The 24,899-nt window shown below is 33.9% G+C and overlaps 4 protein-coding genes and 1 long non-coding RNA gene across 24 annotated transcripts in view; 2 read left to right on the top strand and 3 right to left on the bottom strand.

Annotated features, from left to right (window-relative positions):
- The first annotated feature begins 738 nt into the window (after positions 1-738).
- On the top strand, positions 739-2,953 carry Lamtor5 (Late endosomal/lysosomal adaptor, MAPK and MTOR activator 5). Its single transcript, XM_046634147.2, has 4 exons — positions 739-1,122; positions 1,489-1,550; positions 1,662-1,776; positions 1,986-2,953. The coding sequence occupies exons 1-4, from the start codon at positions 1,088-1,090 to the stop codon at positions 2,047-2,049; spliced, it is 276 nt and encodes a 91-aa protein (XP_046490103.1). The 5' UTR covers positions 739-1,087; the 3' UTR covers positions 2,050-2,953.
- Positions 2,757-7,320, bottom strand: LOC124222758 (man(5)GlcNAc(2)-PP-dolichol translocation protein RFT1). Of its 2 annotated transcripts, XM_046634058.2 has the most exons (8): positions 5,752-7,320; positions 5,195-5,397; positions 4,832-5,018; positions 4,349-4,633; positions 4,138-4,269; positions 3,814-3,945; positions 3,228-3,728; positions 2,757-3,108 (listed from the first exon to the last, which is right to left on the bottom strand). In XM_046634058.2, the coding sequence occupies exons 1-8, from the start codon at positions 5,809-5,811 to the stop codon at positions 2,950-2,952; spliced, it is 1,659 nt and encodes a 552-aa protein (XP_046490014.1). In that variant the 5' UTR covers positions 5,812-7,320; the 3' UTR covers positions 2,757-2,949. The 2 variants fall into 2 exon arrangements, with proteins under 2 accessions (XP_046490014.1, XP_068990702.1); XM_069134601.1 differs by lacking the exon at positions 5,752-7,320 and having other exon boundaries at positions 5,200-5,319.
- Positions 7,321-7,797: 477 nt separating this feature from the next.
- On the bottom strand, positions 7,798-14,733 carry LOC124222730 (zinc finger protein 3). Of its 8 annotated transcripts, none has more exons than XM_046633993.1 (8): positions 14,030-14,056; positions 13,614-13,697; positions 11,272-12,189; positions 10,993-11,184; positions 10,611-10,841; positions 10,117-10,376; positions 9,411-9,813; positions 7,798-8,256 (listed from the first exon to the last, which is right to left on the bottom strand). In XM_046633993.1, the coding sequence occupies exons 1-8, from the start codon at positions 14,039-14,041 to the stop codon at positions 7,969-7,971; spliced, it is 2,388 nt and encodes a 795-aa protein (XP_046489949.1). In that variant the 5' UTR covers positions 14,042-14,056; the 3' UTR covers positions 7,798-7,968. The 8 variants fall into 8 exon arrangements, with proteins under 8 accessions (XP_046489949.1, XP_046489958.1, XP_046489996.1 ...); XM_046634002.1 differs by having other exon boundaries at positions 9,420-9,813; XM_046634040.1 differs by having other exon boundaries at positions 10,117-10,199.
- Positions 13,957-15,667, top strand: LOC124222805 (uncharacterized). The gene is made up of 2 exons (XR_006884118.2): positions 13,957-15,089; positions 15,210-15,667. It is a non-coding gene; the product is annotated as an uncharacterized lncRNA (long non-coding RNA).
- A 3,176-nt stretch (positions 15,668-18,843) lies between these two features.
- The window catches only part of Wnk (Wnk kinase), a 46,280-nt gene continuing 40,224 nt past the window's right edge, over positions 18,844-24,899 (bottom strand). For all 12 annotated transcript variants that reach the window (XM_069138006.1, XM_069138002.1, XM_069137998.1 and 9 more), the window contains one exon: positions 18,844-22,894. In XM_069138006.1, coding sequence (XP_068994107.1) covers positions 22,227-22,894 — 668 coding nt within the window. In that variant the 3' untranslated portion in view covers positions 18,844-22,226. The remainder of the gene's footprint in view (positions 22,895-24,899) is intronic.

Raw genomic sequence — 24,899 nt, 5'->3', positions numbered from 1 at the left:
ACGTGATTTTGCGAGAGAAATCGATTGGGCGCAGTTCCAATACACTGCGATCAACGCATCAAAAGTTACAGCCAAAAAACGAGGACCTGTGTTTTCGACATTTTTCAGCAGGCGCTTTTTCGCTCGCCATTTATCTCCTGTTGGTTTTACGCTCTTTTCGCTGCGATTTCTGAGTTCCTGTGGGTCTAATTGGTCAGATAAGGGTCATTTAAATTGAATCTGAGACTAGAAGTTTTTTGCCCAAAAAAAAAGTAAGGCAAACCCCTTTCCTTTTTTGGCGAAAATTTTCGCGATTTTGAAAGGTGCTGGAATCAATTAAACGTAGCACTGATCGGACGTAATTTTGCGAGAGAAATCGATTGGGCGCAGTCCCTCTACGCTGCGATCAACGCATCAAAAGCTACAGCCAAAAATCGAGAACCCGTGTTTTCGACGTTTTTCAGTAGGTGCATTTACCCTCGCCTTTTCTTCCACATTTCACCGACTCAATCCCAAGCTTCCATATAGACACTACTGTGGCTGCTACGAATGTCGGTATGAGCCCGTTAGATAGAGTCGATAGAGCAGAACCCTCCTACGCTCCCATGCCCACTGGGCCCACTAGCCCGCCAAAAGCTGATCACAAAAATTTACCCAGGGTCATTTAATTTACCCGTCTTTATATTTTTCAGTCAAGATTAGGGACTTCTCCACAATTTCAAATACCATAACATCTGATTTGACTTTAACGTTACAATTGGTATTTCCGGTCAGGCCGTCAGACAAGAGGGGACATTTGACAAATTAATAAATATATAATTTCAGTGTTTTCAGTGAACGACTAATATACAATATATCAATTTAAGTATGCATCAAGATCAAAAATAAAAAAATAAACAATCAGAGAGTTCGTACAACAGCGGGTCGTCGTGAAGAAGGAAGAACTATGAGTGCGTTCACGTGAAAGAAAAATAACCACACTGGTTAATAACCAGTTGTTTTATGCCAGTCACTGTAAATCTATTCGTAGTTTTGTTTCGATTATAGCAGTTTATTGCTTATAATTTCACACACTACTTACGAACCGCGATTTTGTTGGAGCCTCAGAATGGAACGTAACTTAGAGAAAACTATGGATAACGTGTAAGTTATCGAAATAAGACAAAATTCATAGATTTCACGTTACGACGCGCCTATTTCAAACAATTTAAAATACGCTAATTTTCTCATGAATTTTTTTTCCACGCAATTGATTGACTGCTTTGGAAATTCATAACAATGCCCACGTAATTTTATTGTTGCTTAGAAAGTATGAACCAATTTTCTTGAAGGCTTCATACTCAGACTTGATAAATAATGTTAAATAGTAGCCGCATTCATAACCTTCACTAACATCAATTCTGACACAACTCATTTTTCTCCTTTGATGAAGAACTGAAAAGGGTAAAATATACCAGAATTGACGTAGGTACAAATTCTGAATGTTATTTAATAATGACATATTTACAGGACGAATGTCGAAGGAGTCATAGGATGCATTTTGGCCGATCGTCAAGGCCTCTGCTTAGGAGGTAACCTATAACTAATTATTAATCAATGTTTACTATTTTTGATTCTATGTTTGCATGAATTTCCAAATGTCTTACTTGTCAAAGCTCAAAAGATATGTATTTAATTTTCAGCTAAGGGGAGTGCATCTGGGCAAAGCGCTGGGTTGATAGCAGCCATTGCTGATGAGGTAGCAAAATTAGAGCCTGAATCAAACGCACCCATTATTGCTTTAGAAAGTGACAATCGGTATGTATGTGCACATTTCAACTTGCTTGTACTAAGGAAATATGTAATTAAATCTGAAGTAATATGTGTTCTCATTTGTTTACGTCGGTTCAATGCCCATCATTTTATTGGAGCTCATTCTTTATTCACAATGATTATTTTATGCAAATTTGAGAATAACTCCAAGTCAGAATTGCTGTTCAACTTGAATTCTTCAATAACGATTTCAGGCAATGCATAATCCAGCGTCAGGGGCCTATAGTTGGTGCTATCTACAAAGCTATATCACCCTGAAATCTGAAATCGACGTTGAGACTTAACAATGGTTTTTGTACATGAATTAAAATTGATTCTTTATGTTTAACAATATCTACTTGAAATACGGCTCAATAATGAGTGTTCGTTCTATGTTTGCTGTAATACTATATTTTGTTCAGATTAAAGATTATATTCTTTGTTTATAATAGACAAAATCTTATCTTCTAAAATTCCATCAATCATCACTTGCACAGTTCCATGACTATATACACTCGTAAAATCATGTCCAAAATGAGAGTAATGAAATACATAATCCAATTTAGTTGGGTGCATTTCAAGTCAAGATTTGATCATTCCTAACATTACTTCTTCTCAATTGTACAAGGTGATACTAGTTTAGTTATTCTTTTGAATTTAAGTCTGCCCTTGGAATTTTTTTATTTCTAACATTAGACTTGATTCTCTGAAAATGGAACTATTTTCTTCAAGCTTAACTCGAGTTTTGTTTTTCACCAGAAAACCTGATTAAGCCAGGTGCGTATCAAATTTGCTTTGTCACTTGTTTCTTTGCTTTAGGCTCTCACACTAAAACTCTGCAAGTATACACGTATTCACACTGCCACGAGAGAATAACCTTCTATTAAAATTGTTTTGTTGTCTGAATTACAATTATTAATAAATAATAAGGAATTCTTAAGAGTATAATTGCACACTTTTAAGCGTCCGATTTTTGTGAAATTAAGTTTGAGATAAAAGTGAGAAAAAAAATTCAAATGGCTTTGAATGTAAAATATTGTGTCCGGAAATAATGTCACATTAATGAACCAAGTCATGAGGACAGTTGTCATTTTTACTATCAACATATTGTCTTGTGTAACTATATTATAAATAATCTTTATACAGTCATATTACAAACAATAAATAAGGACTCATTGGTCAATCATCTTTTTTGTGTTTGTTTCGCCTATCGCGCCATTTGTTTACACCGAGTTGAACCAGGTCTTGATGTTCATAAACCCAGGAAGCCATCACCAGTCCAAACATTACGATACCGATGAACAGATGGATTAATTTTTCGCTCGGAAAGAAGTATGCCTAAAAAGAATGGAAAATATAAATTTAGTTTTGCCGTGTTTATTTCTCTACCATTTCGCAGCAGTAGAAACTTTTGATGATTTCAAGATTTTATCAAGTATTAATACTGTTATTCTTACCTGTGACACTTTTGTAATAACAGCTGCTAGTATTAAAGATGCAACGAATATTGGTTTAGGTACGAGTCCTAATAATGGTCTATATTTGGTATTTTCGTGTCTTCTTTTTATAAATTTGGTTGAATGCAAAATTCTCAAAGCCATGTTAACGCAGTTTCCAAAAATGAAACCAACGGGCCCAAACCAAGATGCAAAAAAATATGACACTACTAGGAATGCTACAGACTCATATATCATAATATAATTATTCCGGTCAATGGTTTTACTGTCTGCTGTCGCATTTGTATAACATTCTGTAACTCCATTTATTCCTAACAGTAATACTGCAAGACAATGCGATCTCAGTAATAAAACTGGTAAATAGGCTGTCAACTTTGGCCCTCCATATAACCAGAGTAAAAGTGAGGAATAAGATTGGCCAAAAACTAGAACAATCAATCCAATTGATGTTACAACTGAGCATAGCTGTGTTAAGACATTAACACTCTCTTGCACCTTCACCTGCAATTCAAAGATAAGGATTATCAGAAATTCTGACTTGGTACTGAGCAAACAAAGAAGTGAGTAACTAATTAGTTTTACTTGCCACGTTTTGATCAGGTATCGATTTATCCCTTTTGACCATCTGTGTGAAATAGAAGTAACCGCTATCCTCTATTGGACGGAATATAAATCTTGCTGCTAAGGAACCCAGATTGTTAACAATTTCATACGTGCCCTTTGGTAAAAGAAAATTATTTTATTCATCAAGTACAATTTATTGATGAATTGTTAAACTACGAATAGTGATTCATTTTATATTTTCAATTAAATGAATCAATGTTGCGTAATTAATGGACAAACCCTTCGAGGTAATGAATTTCTGGTCCAATAAACATCTGTCAACAATAGATTTTTTTTCTTCAAATACCTGTTCAGCAAATGTCAAAACGGGCATTATGGTCATGATCAATCTTTCCCCTTCAGTTAAAATTTGTTTCAATACTCCTTGTCGAAAAAAACTCCACGTAAGGATGGATAGTTTTTTGTCCAACAACGACCCCTAAAAAGTTATAAATTACATAAGACCAGTTACTTAAATAATTGAGTTTTCCTCGTAATTATATTGATGACAATCTTACCGAATTAACCAATTGACCTGGTAAAAAGTCTTTTATTGATGTAAACGGGAATTCCATGCTCACAGACTCATCAACATCATCTCTTAAAGATGGTCTTTCTTGAACCTTGAATTCTTCTATCTTGGTAATGTAAAAATGGAAATAAGCATAGTGGCTGGTAGTGTAAAAAATGGCTGCAACAAGCTGTGCCACTCCAAAGGCGAATAATGCATTCTCTGGTTGGTAAAGTATCAGTATGACAAAGGTAAACGTCCGAATGATTATCATAATTGTATCTAAGACTACCTGTAATCACATAAATTAAATAAGTATATTCTGACCAAAAAATCTCTTCAACAATTTATGTAAATGATTCTTGTTTACAGGCAAAGCCCACCCTAATAAATGAATAATAATGAAAAGTTCAGGTGCAGGGCTTTCAAATTGTGCAAGTACATAAAAAATATATAAGAAAAGCTTCGAGTCCTTAGTCGAAAAACTTACTTTAAGCCTCACAAAGAGAAAAGCACTGGCAACTAATTGAACAATCAACGAGGATAGTTCAATAATGCAGGAAACAGCGACTGCGCAAACTGCGAATGTATAGTAAGGCGGTAATACTTCTGACGGCAATAATATGAACAACCATGTGTATCCAAAGATCAGGGACATGAGCGCACATATTGGAACCCTGGAAATAAATTGTTGAGAATTATTCTCACATTGAATAGCCATTAGTTCTCATGTATAAAGAAAGCTGTTATTCACACTATTGGAGTAAGAGGTGAAATTAAAGCAACTATTGTGTTTTCAATACGATTGCGTTATTAAAATCTGAAATTATTAATTGACGATTAGGGAACTAACGTCACCCATAGCAAATTAACCACTTGTGCCCAGTTGTGTTCAGCCGTGTTCGTCAGACACGCTTTCATAAACGGTTCACGAGAGAGGAAAAGGATCATAGATTCCAATAAGAGCAGCCTCACATTCATTACTCCAAGCACTGCTTGGCCTACATGCCGTACTACAAACGCATTTAGAACAAATGTTACGCAGCGGAATAGTATCTGAAAAAATGTAATTTAAATTAAAGATCTCACCATTTTTGTCCACTGTTAATGTTTACAAAAAAGCATCTGAATATAAAAAATATAAGTCTGTGAACTCCAATGCAATCTGTAGTAAGTGCACCTCGACGGGAGGGCTTATTCACTCAGACTTATAGTGTGATCTCGTCGCCTGTAATAATTTCACGGGATTTTCAATTGATTTTCCGTGATTTCATATCGATTTTACATGAATTCATGACGTTTCATGTTGATTTCACGTCAAGTAACCACGTTGCATGACTGAAGTGACAGCAGATACGCATTCAGAAATGACAGTGTAAGTAAATCTGATTAACGAAATGACATACGTACCTGGAATATTATATTGAACGATGCATTTTCTAAACTGCTTTTCAAAATGTTTGGTGCCATTTTACAAGGTCGTATTATATTTTTACTGTCAGTTGTTGATCATACCATGTAACCCTGAATTTTGTTTATAGGTTATGCAACAAAACGAGAATATAACATCGTTCTCGAAATAAATATGAAATCAGCACTTTCCGTCACTGACAGCTAATGTTTTCAGTTGGCACAATCAAGCAGAATATATTGATCTTTCATTCAACAGATCTTCCATATTGACAGGTTGTATTCTTCTTCAATCACTCCGTTCCTCATATTTTTCGCTCAATCCTTCCACTTGACACTCTTATTTCTCACCGTACGCAGCCGTGTCGCGAGATTCAGTTGGCATGCGACGTGTAATACGTAATACGTGTAATACATGCGTATAATCCTCAGTCACGCATGCGGTTTTTAAGTCTGGCACGCGGTATTCGCACAATCAAGATCATAGCACCAGTAAACACTGTAACCAGTGCTACTTTAGGCATCATTCACCACAGATATACATATTTAGACCGTGTAAAATACTTTGCTCGAGTAGTTGGTTAAAAAAAATGTAGTTGCCAACACTTGGTGGAAAAGTTCGTCGCAAAATATCATCAGAAACTCTTTTTTCATTCTGCTGTTATACAAGACTTTTTGAATGAGAACAGAGAATTCACGGAACACTAAATATTCGCGAACACCGAGAAAAATAAGTTATTGTAAGTATATGTAATTTTCAGCCGAACTGAGTTTGCATTTTGTTATGACACGTTTTAAAACTAAAAAATTAGCTACCAAAATTGAATTCGCACAGGAATATGATGTGAAAGAAAATTCAATTGGTCAGCCTCTAGCAAATGCCGCGCTACTGTTGCGCGTGGATTCAAAATTACGGAACGTGTGGTGAAGGATCCTCCAGCAACGCCTCCAGTATCTTCAATCGCCGAAACCGATTTCTAGTATTTAAACATACTATCGGAATTTATTTGATCCAGGCAGGATTTGTCCAGTATATTACTTCTTTTATAGTAACCAATTTCAAGGAGGCTGTTACATTCAGTCTGTTATTATGACTATTTAAAAGCCACTTTCGAAATTTCAACGTGTAATGGCGTTTTAAAATTTCTATGGTACCTTGAGCTGTACAGGTTTTACAAAAGGTGTAACACTGGGTGGCAAAACGTGCCCTTTGATATTATTGTCTGACACTACCGCACATGGAGACAGTTTTTAGGTTCTTTTTTAATACTTTTTGGTTTGCCGACTTACCTGTCACAATTCACAAGTCATGGTAGTTTAAAACAACCATCAACATTACTACAGACAAGAATTGTTATACGATCCTTATTTGGACTGAGGCTGCAGGTTTTTTATCAGTTCTGTCCACATGAGTTGTTAGCAAAATTTATTGCGTTTCCAGTACAGTGTACTGTGTGTACTCCAGTTCTTTGTCGGGATTCGTGGAAATAAGCGATGAACACAATTCCAGGCTTTCAGAGTTACAACCACTGACCACGGACCCCATCCCCACTCATGGTTATAATGAGACTGACTTATTTCTTAGTCTCTGAAGAACACACGCGGGGTGCATACAGCGCCTGCTAGTGGCGATGTATATAAACACTCGCATCGCAATATGTGTTTGGTTCCGCGCCTGATTTTTGAATTTTAACACATTCTAACATGAGAATCCGTGAGTCTTGTTATGTAACATGTTGTAATTTAAACTGGTTTCATCCACACTTAACATTTTACCTTCCAATGATCTTTCCCTTGAAATGTATTTTAACAAGTCCAAGGCGAATACTGTACTTATTAAAATGTGTAAATCTACCATATTTTGCTTTAAATTCTTTTATATTATCCAATTTTGTGTTTAGTTCCAATGCTTTCCCTGAAGAATAATCTGCGTGAACATGCAATGCATGACACATAATCTGAAATAAACGTATAGTTCAGTAATGCATATGAGTCAGTATTTGGAACTGGCATGCATGATTACTGTATCGTGATCAAGTACATGTGTTCAAGTTTGTACTTATTTATTCATTTAATGATTCAGTACATTAAAATCAATTGGTACTGTATTCAGGTTTTGTATACACTGAGAAATAATTACATCAATTAATAGATAACCGTCTGGAGAAATATAAAGTTTGTAAATAATAAAAATTACAAGTTAATATATAATTATAATCAAGCATCTTCGTCGTTGTCGCTCATCTGCATATTCATAGAGACCGTATTATGGTGAAATGCTGTACGTTTGCTAGAATATCCAGAAGTAGGCTGGCATTCGTACATTTTTCGATTTTCCATGTACCGACGGTAATTGTTTTCCCGCTTTCGTCGTTGTTCTTCCGCTTGCTGCCGCATCTTCTCCGGATTTACGTGAGTCGTCACCATATGCCTGGTTAAAGAGCTCATAAATTTGTAAGTGATGCCGCACACGTCGCAAGACAAAGCTTCGTCATTATTTCCTTGCTGTAGAACAAAAAAAAAATTTAATATGTACATTGTCTTATATGGAATTCCTTATCTCTTATCTTATAACTAATATATTAATATTCTTCGAAAATGATCTATGTCTCTGTCTATTCTGTCATAATTGTGTTTAAAATGAATGAATTTACTATTTTATTTTCGCAGCAAAACGATGATTAAGGCGATTATGGAAACTTTATTTTCCTAGTTTGCTTACAATGTTAAGCATCAGTTTCACTAAAGCGGGGTTAACATTCAACTCAATTTAATCTACAATCCAACCAATTAAAAGCACACTTCAACGGGGTTAAGCTGGATTTATCAATCAACGAAATACTAAGACATTTTCGAACTTCTCACTTGTCTGTTTTCAGAGAAGCAGGGGAAGTTATTGTAATCACTTCGAAAATGAAAAGCACAGTTTTTACTAGATTTCTACCTATTCACGTCTAGAAAATTATCACCAACTATTTGAGGTGGATGTCTAGGTATGCACGTGCGTGCGTACATGTATCTCTGTAATCGATTTTTTATCAGACATGTATAAAGACCAAATCAACAGTTTTTAATGATTTTGATATCAATCGATGTGGTCCTTCCTATTTTAGATTTTGAGTAAAATTGGACGAGCTATTTTTGAGTCATTTGCAGACATGAAATTTTTTTGTTTACGCAGTAACTTGAAGAGTGACAGATCAATTGAGACGAACTTTGGACCACTGATTTGATTTCATTTAACTAACTGAATAAATTTTCAGCAAAATCAGCACAGCCATCCTTGAGTGGCGTGCAAATTCAAACATCTTTTCGTCCGAGATTTTTATTTTCACAAACAACGGGAATAGTGGGAAGTTATAGGGTTTTTCCTGCGCAGTTGATATAGGAAGCATTGTAAATTCTAGAACTGCAAGGAGTACAGATGTTATGATTAATGAATAAGAACGATATATCGGGAATCTTTGTCGAAACTGCTGACTCCCAGCCATGCGCACAGCGCCAGCACCAACACATGCACAAGTTTTCGCTCACAGCATTTGTTCGCTACAGTCAGCTCACGAAAGACTTGTGTATGTGCTCGCGCTGGTGATATGCGCGTGGCTTGGAGTCAGCACTTTCGCGAGAGACTCCCTGTAAAAAGCAAGTGTTGGGTATACCATATGTACCTGCTGGTGCACCATCATGTGCCGTTGCAGATTGTTAAGTCTGTTGAATTCTCGTCCGCAAACCTCACAATCGAATTTCCGTTCAGGATCATGATTCTTCTTGTGAAGTGCCAAATCACTGGCATGCATGAAAGCTTTGTGGCATATATCGCACGTGTGAGTACGTTGCTCTCCAGCAAGATGAGATTGTTCATGTTTTGCTAGGCTTGCTTTATCCAGAAAACGACGACCACAGAAGATGCAAGGCAGTGGACGTGATTGAGGATTGTGCAGAGTAAGATGGCGTCGTAATGTGGATGACGTAGGGAAGGTCTTGTGGCATTCAAAGCACTGAAATGGTCTGTCGCCTGTATGAGACTTCCGATGACGAGCCAATGAATTTTGATCTGGAAACCTGCAAGTTTATCATGATAAGAAAATTTATAAAATCTTCAAAGCGTATTGTATTTCCTATACTTTTATTTAAACATAGTTGTGACTTAGTTGAAAAATTATATCAAATGCCTCATAAGGTTCTTGAAAAAATATAAAATGTTTTTGTATGTTATAAAGAAGTTTTTTAACATCGAAATTTCAGAAACAGTGGTCACAGAATACATTAATTTTTCTTAAACTAACAATTGACGTTATGAATGTGACCGGTTATTCTCACTTAAGAACGTGTTCTATCTTTGAAGAGGTATTTTAAAATTATTACCTTTTTGGACACGAGTCACACGGATAATTTCTGCTGGTTATGTCTTCCTCTCGGGCATGTTTCAGTCTGTTGTGCCTAAGTAACTGAAATGAGGATTTAAACGATTTATTGCATGTGTCACACTTGAGATTGTCTGTTGTTGGAATGATAACTTGAGTCCGTTTTTGCCCATTCTCGTCTTCAGAGATGATTAAAGATATTGTCACAGTATTATCCTCATTGTCTATCTCTTGTATTGTTGACGCTGGCACCACAGCAGTCTAGAAAGTAACAGGAAGTACCAAGTACACTGATTAACATATCAGTAAAAAATGACGGTGCAATTCTGATTCAACTTATTCCAGCGTTACGGTAAAAAAAAATCTCGGTGAAGCTAGCATCAAAGTAGATTGTTGTAATCAAGTCTTTAAGCCAGATGGCTGAACTATCAGAGCGATCAAGTTTAATGTTCGATCTACTGTTTTACAACTTCAAAGATGTCAAACGGCTAATACTTTGGTTGTGGTACTGGGGGCGTAGTCGACACCGGGTATAAGTACGGCACCACCTTCGGGCTGTCTTGGATTGGATACCTGTTGATCCAGATCTCGACTGTCTTGGTCATCGCTACTATTCTCGGCAATGGCGTAATTTCCATCCGGCGTTAAGTATACGGGTTGCAGTTTTCCATTTTCATCCTTGAAGTAAAGCTGCCCATCTTCGTCCTCGTGTAGAAAAATTTGCTCCTGCAAGTCATTAGTATAATGTTTATCAAGTAATCATTTAAAGCTGGTAAAAAATACGATTATTAATTGTTTCATCTACTGCAATTCTCTTCCATACATCTCAATTCCCACAAAACTTTCTCAAATTCAATAATCTTTTGCATTTCAGTACCTGCGGTTCTTGATTGTCAGTTTCCTCATCTTCCCTGTTACTGTCTCTAGTCATCTCTTCGTCTCCCTCAATAATGTTGTTGTATTGGTAATTATCGTGATCACCACCGGATTGTTCAACGTACAAAGTTTCCATGTCTTCGTTTTCATAATATATTGTGCCTTCAGTTGGGGTTTCCTCGTGTTGCTCGATCTATAATAACAAGTTGTATCTATAATGACTGAATTTTATGGAAGCTGGTATTTGCCGCAGTAAGTAGAATGAATATAACTGTATTACCTTTACAAAACGTGAACTAATGAGTCTTCCATCTTGAGTCTGTTTAGTCGAATTATTTTGCTTCTTGGATCCAAGAACAGTATAAACTAAATTGTTTTCAGCATTCTTAACAATCTCATGCTGAGAATCTGTGTTCTCTTCATTTTGAGAACCTGATTGATCATCTTCATATCCTACAATAGAGTCATGCTCTTCGTCATCCCAATATTCATTTGTATTTTCATCTGTGTTCGACTCCTGTTGCTGTATTTTTCCATGAACTCGAGATTTACCTGGTTGAGATGGTGAATCATGGTTTGGAGTCGATAGGTGTTTTCGGCCATTCTGTGTAGGGTGTCTGTCCTCCCTTTCCGTTTGATTGTGAGAAGTATTATTGAGACTACGAATTTGAGATTGACTGGACTCTACTTTTGATTGTTGTTCCTGATCCAGATCTTCATCCTCCCAATCCTCATCAATGTCATAATTCACGAGTTGTTTACTTTTATCTTTGTCCCCTTCATTCTTAAAATGCTTCTTCAATTGCTTTTTTACATACTCAGCTCTCATTTGAGTTAATCCTGTATCAGTAGTAGCATAGTTTTTTGAAGACGACTTTGCAGAATTTTCTATCTCCTCATCCTCATTTTGTCTTTGGTCATTTGCTTCTGCATCTGGCATGGTCAAATCCATATGCTCGTCAATTTCGTTATCTTCATTTTCCTCAGTACCCACAGGTTGCTCAATTTCCTCCGTTTCTTCTACCTCTTCAATTTCTTCAATTATCTCAACAATTTCTTCTACCTCCTCTGCCTCTTCACCATCTCCATCGCCAGCAATGTTGGCTTCAAAAATAATCTCATCACCAGATGCAGCTTGCTTCAGTATTTCCATGAGATCATTGCTATCTGCCTCGATTGTTTTAACCTCCATCTTGCACTGTGGTTTTGAATAAAATTTCAACTGTTAGTCACACAGCAGATGTATGATACAAGTGGATATTTCCATTATAAATTAAGTGTATTTAACCATAGAATTCCAAGTTGACCAAACATAAAAAATTGTCAGTAAATGAACAGAAAGTAAATAGTTACATGTTTCAATCGAATTCTGTGATTACATATCTCATTATTTAATTTACGATGTGGTACCACAAAAATGATTTTTTTCCCATGTATTCTTTTGAATGAGTTGTCTGACTTCAGTAACTGTTGTGATTTCTTTTTCTAGCGTAGACCTTACATAACGTTTAATAAAAGTTGAATATCTAAACATTTGCGTTAACATCATTATTTAACTACTTGAGAAAAAATCAAGTTCCCGATGATTCGACTTGGAATCTTGTGTAATAAATAACTTATTGTCAATTATCAGAACTTCTGTAAACCTTGTAACAATTCGCAAAATCAAGGAGAAATAAAAGTGGAGTAAAAGAATGTTGTAGGAAAATGAAGTCTCCAATTGTGTGTCCATTGTTTTCTAATTACCACACTAATATATGTCCAATGTAAGTGGGGACTTCCAAAAAAGAGGAAAGTTATCTGGAGATTATTTTTGAAAAAATTAATGATATGCATGAGTGATCAAGCTTTCTGATAACCATTTTATGTGACCATTGTATAGATATGAGCAAACTATCATTATTTAACAAAGCTCAATATCACAAAATTTCAAGTAGATACAATCTGTGTTTGGTTAAGGTGCAGCCAGCAGAATACAACCAATACAAATATCGGCTACGTCCTGTTAGTTATCAGGCTATCATTTTGACCACTAATGCTTCAAGTTCCAAATTTACTTCTGATGTTACACCAATCTTTGTAACTTATCTCTACAATTAAATCAAATCGACGTACTGTAATCAATATACTTTCAGATATGAATGTCTGTAACTCTATTGGAATCAGACGACGGAAAACTTTAGTTGAAATATTTGAAAATAGAATAGCAAATGACAAGAACTTCTGAACGAAAATTTGATTCCAATTTTTTTCTCTTTTTTTCAACAATCGAGTCTGAAACACTTGAAATTAAACGAGTGGGTGACTTGTATGGTTAGGACCTTAATGATTTTGATAATAAATGATCAGTCGATAATTCCTATGTGAATGTCGTAATTTGCAATGACTAGTAAACTATGATATATTTCAGATAACCTGACACTTCATTAATATCACTGATTTTTATTGATAGTTGAAAACGTTATGATCCTGAAGCTAGCACTAAGAATTAACAGCCGAACATCGCGATGTTGATTAAAATGAGACAGTAAAGGCCAATCATCAAAACTTACTGCAATCAAACACATAGAATACAAAAATTAACAATTTTATAGAATGAACATAAAATTATGGGTTACTAACATATTTAAAGAAAGTTAAATCTGCGTGGCTTCTAACTGTAGCTCCAGGCTTCAGCTTTTTTTGAACGCGAGCATTAAGATTTCGCTGTTAAAATGGTTATAATTGTAATATCAGTGACTTGGCAGTTAATACAAATTTCTAATCAATGGAGATACCAGTACTGCAATTTATATCGTTCTTACAGCACAATGACTTGATATACCTAACTACACATGTTTCTAAACGATCATCGGTGATTAATATGCTAAATATTAATATGAATGTATGTTGAAAAAACAAGATGACGTTAAATTGGAAGTCCTACAGCCAATTGAATTGTAAGAGGTTTGTCATAGAGCATGCAGCCTTATTAATCTTTGCATTGCCTATCGATAAGCATTGAATTGTGGCAAATGGTAAGTGAACGAAATTGATACAGTTTGCCTCATATCGGTGGAACGTTGAGATAAACGGTGAGTGGAGTACTAGCTGCTTTACGCGATTAAAATGCATAATTTGATTCTGAAATTATTTTTATATGTATGAACAATTGACATCATATGTTGCATATGGGAAGTGTGCAGGGAGGGGCGAATAGCGTTGGAAATAAATAAATGAATGCAATAAATAAGAACGTTATAACATTGTGTACAAAATATTTGAGCAGTGTAAAAACAGTAGCGAGCACATAAATAAAATAACAAGTTTCGTTTTGAATCGAAAGTTTATATCGTAAAGCCAAGTTTTCGCCTGTCGGTACGAAACTGGCTTGTATTTATCAACGGATAACAAAATGGCTAGAGCACGTAGCATCCGCGGCACCCCATTTCGATGAAATTTCAACTCATTGTTCCGACTAATGGACCGAAGGGAAGAAAAGAGGAAAAAAAAATGATAGCGGCTAAAGTATTTTACCCATTTTCAGCATCAGGCCGACCTAAGCATTTCAGAAAGACCCTTAATAATTGAAAAATCAGTACTTACTCGGTCGATACGCGCCTTATGCCTTTCTCCACAGAGTAATAGTCGCCATTTTGTTTAACGAGACAGCTGCGTCTACTGCCAATAGCGTACGAAAGTGGCGCGTCTAGCGGTCAATCCAGCGGCCTTTCCCAAGCCTTTAGACTGTGCATGAGAGTTCCCTAAAAATAATGTTTTCCTGTACACGCACACTCACTACTGTACGGATGGGGGTGGAAGGGGCGCGACCAATCAGTGAATTGATTGAAGAAATCACATTCCACCTCCATCTAACACATCACCGTTCGGTACAACTTAACCTTACCTCTTAGTGTCAAAGAAATATACGGTACTTTACGAAAAATGTTGTTATACTTAATTTTGGCACTGTTTGCAAATATTAATTTTGTGTCCGCCTCAAATGGATTTGATTTTGGCGACACGTTAGCTCTTATTTTGGGGCTATTCATCAGCATAATGGGATTTTTCGCCTGTATGGGTGCTTATGCACGTAAAAAAAGTCTCGACACTCTTTAGGTAATTGACTCTTATGATTTTTGTTTGAATTAATTTATCATTCTCTGGAAGAGTATAATATTTGCGAATTCTATATTTTATCATTTTATATCTCATTTTATTTACATATTTTGTTCACAGATCTACTCAAGATGAAAATGCGTAATTATTTGTCTGGAGATGCGCTAATTAAATTAACCTGAATCGGCTAATGCGATGTCGGTAAAATGATATATAAATTTCGTGAACGCGGCTATTGTGTTATAATCTGGGATAACTTATTCTGAAACTTTTTAAACTGATCGCGTGTACGTTTCATGACCGTTTCTTGCAAGAAAAATTATGAAAAGTATGAACCGATTAAGTTCTGAGAATTTTAGTTAGAACGTTTTGTAAAAATTTATATATTGTAACATTCTTACATTTCTTACTGATTTTGATTGCATCAGCCCAATTTAACTACCACAATAGGAATAAGATAACTTGATATATAGATGAATAACACAAAAGAAGTGTGTAAATATATATTGCTTAAGGAAATAAAAATTAAACTTTGTATATTGTGAAAAGAAATAAATATAAATCTAAATGTACACATACACGTTGAAAAAACACCTTTCAATATTTTCTCTACTGTGATCTCAAAATTTATTTATTCAATTATTATTCACGCTGCAGTTATGACTGTTTCGATTTCACATTTTTTTAGCAGAGATACTTTTTATTATAGCATACTTGTAAAAGTACACCTGTTACAACAGTACAATGTTATAATGTAACTCGAGCCCTTGTTTAAATCCATTTTACAATAATTCGTAGTCTAAGGACTTGTAATCTGTGGTAGTAGACAGGGCATAAAGATAAAATACAAGAAGTACTTCATAGTAAACAAGAACTATGATTTGAGAAACTGACTTGACTGTATGTTCAAAAACAAGTTACCTAAACCTGCAACTAGGAAAAATGAGTTAATGCCTTGCAATCAATATAAATTTAAAGTGTAATTTAATCCGTTCCATTTGTTGCTTTTGTTCTCTTACCCAATGAAGTTTTGTCAGATTACGACATTGTTCATTTTCTGTCAACAATAAATCCAATGATTCGGCTATGAAATGGCTGGTAGGGTGAAGCAAGTAAAACACAGATTGACTATGTATAGTTAAAAGCTCAAATTGCCTATCATATCTTTCTCCTTTCCTAAAACAATGCAACGATAATAAATACAATAATCAATACAGGATAAGTTATAATGAAGTATGCTGTATAGTTTAATAATTGCGGTTATGCTTAGGTGATTATCATGTAAATTCACTATCATCTAAAGTTAGCTGTTTTCTTAATCTTCTGAAAAATCAGTCTGTGAAGAGTAGTAGATCGTTTTTCTGAACCTGTATTCTGCGCGCTCACACCTTATGTTGTGTATATGAATATGTATAAATGTATGTCTAAACTTATGCTTAAAGACTACAGAGAAGGAACTGTGGCTTTCAAAATGTAAAGGGTAATAATCTATCTATCTATCCTGAAAGTTATACAGTTAGTTAAATAATATAATAATATATACTTAGTTAAAACAATCTAATAAATGTATTTCATATTCCTTTCATATAAGTGGCCTTCTTGCGTTACCAATCCAATACAACAGCTTATGACAAACAGTAAACGAAATGAAAGCAATATATTTATAAACAAACCCTCCTACCAGCTCTGATGAAACACTAAATACTCCTCACAATCATCAAAGTCTTTACTATCAACATATGTATTATATCAATACTTTCTTTGTGTTAACTTTAATCATTCATTTCGTTATTACTTGGGGATTTACACATTTGCCACAGCTTCCATCGACCCATTATTTTAATTTTCATTCTATACACGATTTTCAAATTTTAAATTATTACTGTTTTTGTTTTTTTCGAAACCTTTCAATTTGGTCTTTTTGACTATTTATCAGTGAAAGTGATTATACCTACACACCTGACAATTAGAGATCCACAAACTTCGGTGCAGTTACAATGTGCTTATAAGTACGTCATTATTACAGATCTACTCATAGTATTGCAAAAGATAATTCGATTAGATTCATTGAAACATTTGTACAGGGAATATTTGGAAAACAGGCCGCTAGAGCTATTCAAGGCGACTCTAGGTCTTGTAATACCGCTGTATTATAGCCTCTTTGACCAGAAATTTCCAATATGTATATTCTTTTTAGGAATTATCTATTTTCAATGCTCCATTACTCATTTGTGGCTCAATTGTTGATTGATTCTGATTGATTTATTAATTATAGTACCAAACTATTCTTTTTATACTATACATTAATAATAATTTAGACAACGCATAATATATATAATGATCGTTCTTTTGTTTTTTTACAAGATTCATAAATTCATAAGTAACAGTGATTTTTAGTTGTCGTAACTGCTACATATAATGAATTCATATCCAGAGATAAATTTTACGGTAAATTTAGTATAATCGGCCTTATATTAGGAGTGGAGAGTTTCACTATCTCTTACAAGTTAGTAATTTATTCTGAATAAATGTTACAATCTTCTCTTGGAGTCAAATCAAAATATACATTGACAATGTATTTTTATCATTATTTTGATGAAGTTAATCGGGAGAAGTAGTCTTCATAAATTAGTGATTATCAATCTTGAAAAACGAGAGGTAAAATTGGAATACTGAATTAAATTAGTTTAATTCCCTTCGATCTATTTGGTACGGAAATATTTGAAAAATTTTGCACGGTCAAGCTTTGAATAGCCACTGAATTCGCGCCTAGGTAAGTGTATCTCGTTCATGTGCAGCTGCTTGCAAACCTCCACTACTAGCCATATGATGTAGATCAGCATATACCTAAACTTGAGAGCCTAAAAGTTTTTTTATTGATAAATCTACTTTTTGAAATTATCAATACCTTTATACTAACAAAACGTATAAATATATGTTTCATATATGTACGCACGTTTCATATGTGCATGTATTTTCGTTACGCGCCAATTCTAACTTTCTAAATTTTTTGTATACGATAGAATTCAAATAATATTATGTATTTTATCAATTGCATCTTGTCTTTGATAGTAACATATACCTAATATGTAATCATACACTTAAAAATATTTACAGATATAATAAAAAATGAACTTTCAACGAGTCCAATGAAAACTTAAACTGTTTACAGAATCGGAGATAACGAGTGTTGTTTCAATCGAAAACCGAGTGAGTTGTACATCTTAAAATTGAAATTCATTGGCAGATTTTTCAATTACAGCGCTACTATTACCATTATTATTATTATTGTACTGTTATTACAACACTGCTATTTTCATTTGTTTATCTATTGATTTTTTCATTAATTTCTTTTATCTTAGCTGTAACAAAGCTTTCGATTTAAAAAATAATTACCAACTGACGGCGAATGTCTTTCAATAGGTTTGTTTAATCGTAAATCACATGCCTTAAGCTGTTAGTATCCTCTGTCACACCCAATACCTTACAACTGCTATACATACCGGCATATGAAATATTTAGCTATCAAAACATCAAAATATTTATTCTCATACACCGATATCTGTTATTTTCTATTTTTATTTTCTTTTTTTTTTCAAATAACATTTCGTTCCTTAAATCACTGATTTTTTTTTACCTAATCAGTCTTTGTGAATTAACTTGCTCAACTCTTCATCAATCCTCTAACTAGAAACTTCCCATCCGGCACAAGAGACATTAATTTACATATATTTAGTTAATTGTTTAAAATGAGTTTTTTTTTTTTGCCTAATCATTATATAATTTTATTTTATTAATTTTTTTGTTATGAAATCCACTGATTGGATAAAGCTTAGCTTAATTATTCTATAGTTACTGTACAACTCAGTTTATTGATTTTTCTTATTATTAATTGATAGTTTCATTTTTCCGTTATGCAATCAAGATTAGTATTGTTAGAATCAAGATAAGCTTTGTGTTGAATATTTTTGGCAAGCAATAGAGTGCATTGTTCTATAAATAATCGAAATCCAAAATTCGTGTATTTCCAAATACATATGTGTACTACAGATGTGCAATGTTTCCAATTGAAGTTAATTGATCATAAATTTTGATCGTTCTCGACGTACATTATAGAATATTTGATATGCATTCGCTGCATTTCATTAATAAATTCAGAAATTTTTCCATTGATTATAAATCAAATGTACCCACTATACCGCATAGTAAAATCATACATCGATGTTCAAGTAATAGAAACTTTAAATAAAAACGGATTAAAGTAGGTGATAGATTTTTAGACCAATATTAATATCAACTACTTCTCTCACAGTTATTAAATTTTTATACTCCAATCATCACTTTCTCAATCATTTCAATTTCGAAACGGCGTATTCGTAAAATTTTTAAGCTGGCAAAGCTATTTGTAAAGCGTAAGAGTTTGAAAAAGATGTGCATCCTCTTTGAAGCTTATTGCGCTAAAATTTTTACGTGAAGTAGGTATATTCACTGGTGTCCCGCGCCCACCTGTTGCAATTTTAATTTAGTATTCATTGTCAATTGTGGAATCCATTCAATTTTTTCTTTTATTTTCTTTGTAGTTTTTAGCAGATTTCGAAACTCCAATTGATTATGAAGATCAAATTACTTTCAATAAGATGAAAAAAACTATAGTTGAATTTTAATATCAATTAATAGTATGTCTGACGAAAGGTAATTTCAATCATATAATTAATGTCTTAGTATATTCATTTTTTACGTATATAAAGAAAAAAAAGGAAAATATAAGAAAAGTCGACGGGTAAATCCGAACGCGAATTATAATTTAATACGAAGACCGCACTGTACTATTGTTGTAATATGATATTCAACTCCTTAGAGCAATACTGCACCTTTTATTCAAGAACTTCCTCTTTTTGTTAATGTGGAAGATTGTTTGTAGCGAGATTACACTCATAAGTATGTGGAAAGAACGTGAATCCAATAATTTAATACTGCAGTTGTTATACCATAAATATTCATTCATTTTTGGAGTGAACGTTTTGATTTAGAGGTTGCAGAGTTTCACTACAGCATTTCATTACGCTTCATTTTTAACAAATTTATGATTCAAAATAGCAATGAGCAACACTCGGCTATAAGCAAAGCTGGATTCGGAGCAGCTTTTGCACTTTAGATTCATCATTTTCATTTGAATAATTTAAATTTTTAACACACAGTATTCGCAACTTATTTGAAACTTTGCAACCTAATTTAAATATCTATCTATACCAATGCCCAGCCTCCGTCAAGCTTTCATGGCGTTTCATTTAATTTCCTATACAATTACACAATATATTCAGGTTTCGTTATCCATTAAATTCTTGGTAGTTGTAGATTATTAAAAAGCCTATGCAAGGTAGTGTAAAACTTAAAAAAAAATTATCTTAAAATATACAAGGAATAAACTAATCGAAATAACAATATTTTACTTTATATCAATATGTCGATATTACTAGTGGGACACACGCAAAACCACTGCAAAGATAACCTGTAGGGATTTATGTTGAAACAATTCGGCATAATTACACAGTGTGCTGAATAATATTTCAAACTTACTCAAAAGATATGATAATTAGGCAAATTTTCATTGAGTAGTACCATTCAAAGTGATACGTCATAATAATTTGTTCTCTACTTTGGGTCGTTTACGAGAATTATTGAAAGCCAAAATATGTGCAAAGTATGAGAACAAATTAGCATTTTCTGTTCAATATGCAGCATCTAGTATAATCAATTTTCTACAGCCCATACTGTCGTCCATCTTTATACTCCACTTGAAATAAGATATTGCTAGAAAACGAATAGGTATCTGGACGTGAGAAAGATGCTCACTTCATGGTAAGTGTACACCTAATACTTGCTTATAGTTTATCAAAATTGTGGCCTATAATGGTGGTATATGATCTTTGTATTATCATTTAGATATTACATTGGTCAAGTTTACTCCAATTCAATAAGTTTATAGAATTTTTTATAATTTGATTAACTACATTCCTACTAATTGGAGTTTAAACATTATTTTTATTAGTGAAATGAGTAAGGTGTTCATTAGGGAGTTGAAAATATTTCTGACTTACTTGTGCAAAAAAAAAAATAATAATTAATTTTTATTTCTGAAAGAAATATTAGGATTGAGTGCAATTATTGGGATTGAAGTTAGAATATGATGTTCTAATGTTACAGAACTCTGCACACTGCGATATAATAATGCAACTGAAACGTTTCAAGTAAGATATATTATAGTAACAAAAAGAAGTAACTCTTTAAAACTAACACACTGAGAGTAAAAATAACAGAGGTTGAGTGATAGATAAGATATGGCATAGCCAGCGGGGTAATAACTTATTATTCATTGTAGTATTCAAATTGGCTAAAATGATTACATGAAAGCGTAACAGTGACTAAATCAATCATGTTTTTCGTTCACATAAATCCATTCTTTATACTTCATATCTACCACGTGGAAGCTGCTCTTTAATTGTAAGTCTTTAACATCCATACCAGAGACCATACTGACTTAATATAATCTCAACATGATCAAACATGCACAACGCATTGATTTACCCTGTGCTTTGGTTGCTAGGTCCAAAACAAAAAAACGGTCAAAAATAATCACTGCCCCAGTAACTCCTGTGAACCATTCAACACTTTTAGGGATATAAGTAGGTGATGTCAAATCAAACGTTTAGCTGTCGATCAAAAATTACTAATACCATAAATGCTGATTCTTATACTGTTTTCATACACTCTAATGAGGCAATGTCTCTGGTACAACCATTGAGTGATGCAGTAGAAATCTTAGGTAGAAATTCTCTGAATACCCCATATATTATGATTCGTATGGTCATATTTTACAAGTCACAATCACGCGCGTGTAAATCAACAATCGTACGCCACAACGAACCAACAAATCTATGTACATATATGCTTGCTTGCCTACTTGCATGCACACATATATCCTTATTGTATGATACAATATTACACATGAACATTGTATCATAATGATAGTTTTCTAATGGCAATAATAATAAATGACAATATATTAATAACGTGATAGTAATATTGAATAGCAAATTAGTTATATTGACTGAAAGCTAAGAAATTTGATATTTTGGATTACTGGTCGGGTTGCAGAGTCGTATTGTATTCGGAACAATGCTGGGGTTCACCTGGTGGTGTGCCGTTATGTGAATTACCCAAATGTGGAGTGGCGGGCGTGGCAGGCTGAGACTGAGGACTACTGGTAGGGGCGTAGATCAATCGGTAACCTGCTGGTAGGAAGAATCCGCCATGAGGGGTATACCCAAATGTTTGAAAATTTGCCAATGTTGGTCCCTGATGATAATGGAGGTAACCACTGTTAGCAGTAGAACCAGATATGGGAGTTGGAGCTACCAAACTACCAGACATAGGTCCACTGAAATTGGCTCCATCCGGTATAATTGGTGCAAACTGATAACGTGCAGGATTCAAAGTAGTTGGACCGTTTGTTGAGCCAATTGTTTCTAATGTTTCGTTGGCATTTGTCGCACTGGTATAATTACTTGAATGTTGTGTCATATTTTGCACATTCTCAGTAGGCATAACCGGTATAGGGATAACATAAGCATGTGGAATATTGGTAGCTTGTTGTTGAGAAGATTGCGGGGTTTGGTTCAGCTTTTGCATAGCTAGCCTCAAAGTTTCTTCGGTATCTAATGATTGGCCAGGCATTTTTTGTAGTGGTGTCTGAGGCGCAGTACTGAACATTAAATAATCTTCCATCCCGGTCGATCTTGTTTGCCCTGAAAGAAATTGAATTGTATGGTTTCATTAGAAATAAAAACTGAAATTATCGCAACATATGCGTATATAACATATCTTGTGTAAAAGATTGGTAATTCTTTAACTGACCTGATGATAAATAAACTTTTATACCCACGGTTGATGGGCAAAAGGTCATGAATAATTTATCATATTTTGAAAATATTGTGAAGCGAAATCACCTCTTAAATGTGGACGTAGAGCACATATTTTTCAAGTAAGTGGTCAAACGTAAAATTATACTTTATGTATTTTAGTATAAAAAATAATGATTTGTGGGACACTGAGAATATTGCAACAATTAATTCAGTGTGTATACTGATATCACTGAGAGGACACTCTTATACAGAATTTAATTCTCCACACAATGTGATTGAGTGGTAACGATTTAAAAAGAACTACACCTTCCTCTTCAAAATTGGATTCAAGAGATAGCTATCAGCAGAAATTTTTTTTCATATCAAGAAATAGTTTTTGAGATGGGAAAGAATAGATGATGTTGCTTCCAAAAGAAACACCCTATGTTATATACATAAAATATCATTTTAAAAGTTTCTACATTATCTTTACTAAGGTTTGTAATAAAATACACAAGCGAAAACAAGTATTGTCATGCAACAAAATGAATATGGCGTAGTTCGTATATACCTTATTAGTATTTCATAAACGTAAGATAAAGAAATGGTTAAGTGCTATCATACCCTTTATACTGTGTGTGACCGTCTGTTCAATCTCAAGGCCAGTAAAAAAGGCACAGAAATTAAACGTATTGTAGTAAATATGTGTGTATGTACTAATTTTGAAAACTTGCGTAAATTTATTATGTCAAATTTAAAAGAAATGAAGTTATAAAAAGCAATACAAATATTCATAGACAAAAATAATTGACCAGAAGCTTTTATGCTACAATTTCAAAGGTAAAATGTATCTGTTTTCAAAGTAGAACCGAAATTTTTTTAAATCGACAAGCAAAACAAAAGCATAGGGTCTCGCTACAAAGTTCCATATTTAGTAATTCTTGATGAAATGCTATATTCACTAGACTGGTCCAAAAAAATCGACAATTCTTTTTAAAGTCATGTGTTTAATAGTTGTAGGAAAAGAAAATAAGACGCTTGTTATAATTTGAGCCTTTGATATTAATATTTAGTGGTTTATGAACGCAATTTTCTATTTCCCATTTCATGAAAACGAGAAAATAATTTTTGTTATTTCTGAATTTTGTAGATCAGCAACGAGGCAATGTATATAAATTTCTGATACACAATTTGCATTTCTATAGCTATAAAACATGTCATTCAATTAATTTCCGACTTGAGCAAACGCAAGCAATAATATATTCCACTTTGTATAATTTATTTAAGAGAGTTTGTAAGACGCATAGTCTTTAATACACTGTCAAATTTCATTATATTAAAACGTATTACGTACAATTGAGGTTTCGCCTAAGATGGTTAGAGAAAACTTGAGTAAAAGCTATAAAGAGAAGTAGTTGAATTGCCTATCGTAAAGAAAAATGTAAATTTATTAAGTGTATGTATAACTCCAGCAGTAGAGACAGCACATGGGCTACGTGTTCCGGTTCAAAATATTAGTATATTTCAAGAGGAAATTGAAAAATGACTTAGAGCCGGTAAGTGAGTGATCATCTAGTATTAGCATAAAGTTCAATCTGTTAGTGTCGTCGGGCGATATCCGAAGTAATTTTGTTCTTGGGTTTAAGGGGGGGGTAAGGTATTAAATTTTTTTTTTTTCAATTTTTTTTTATTTTTCTAATTGATTGCACAATATGTCAAGAATATTGTGTTAAAATTTCAAGTCGATTGAAGCAAAATTGAGGAAGTTATGAGTAAGCGTCCGTTGCTCCGGGATGAGGTTTTATACCTGACCGACAGTTACGCGACGCGCTCACCCGGCCCAATTAAAACCAAACGGGTCTGTTCAGGTAGAGTCAAGAATATTCGAGGCATGGTATATACATCAGTT

This window comes from Neodiprion pinetum, chromosome 1 (assembly GCF_021155775.2).
Source record: "Neodiprion pinetum isolate iyNeoPine1 chromosome 1, iyNeoPine1.2, whole genome shotgun sequence".
NCBI classification, from domain to species: domain Eukaryota; kingdom Metazoa; phylum Arthropoda; class Insecta; order Hymenoptera; family Diprionidae; genus Neodiprion; species Neodiprion pinetum.
The sequence above is the reverse complement of the archived record's forward strand: the minus strand, read 5'-3'. Positions and strand labels throughout refer to the sequence as shown.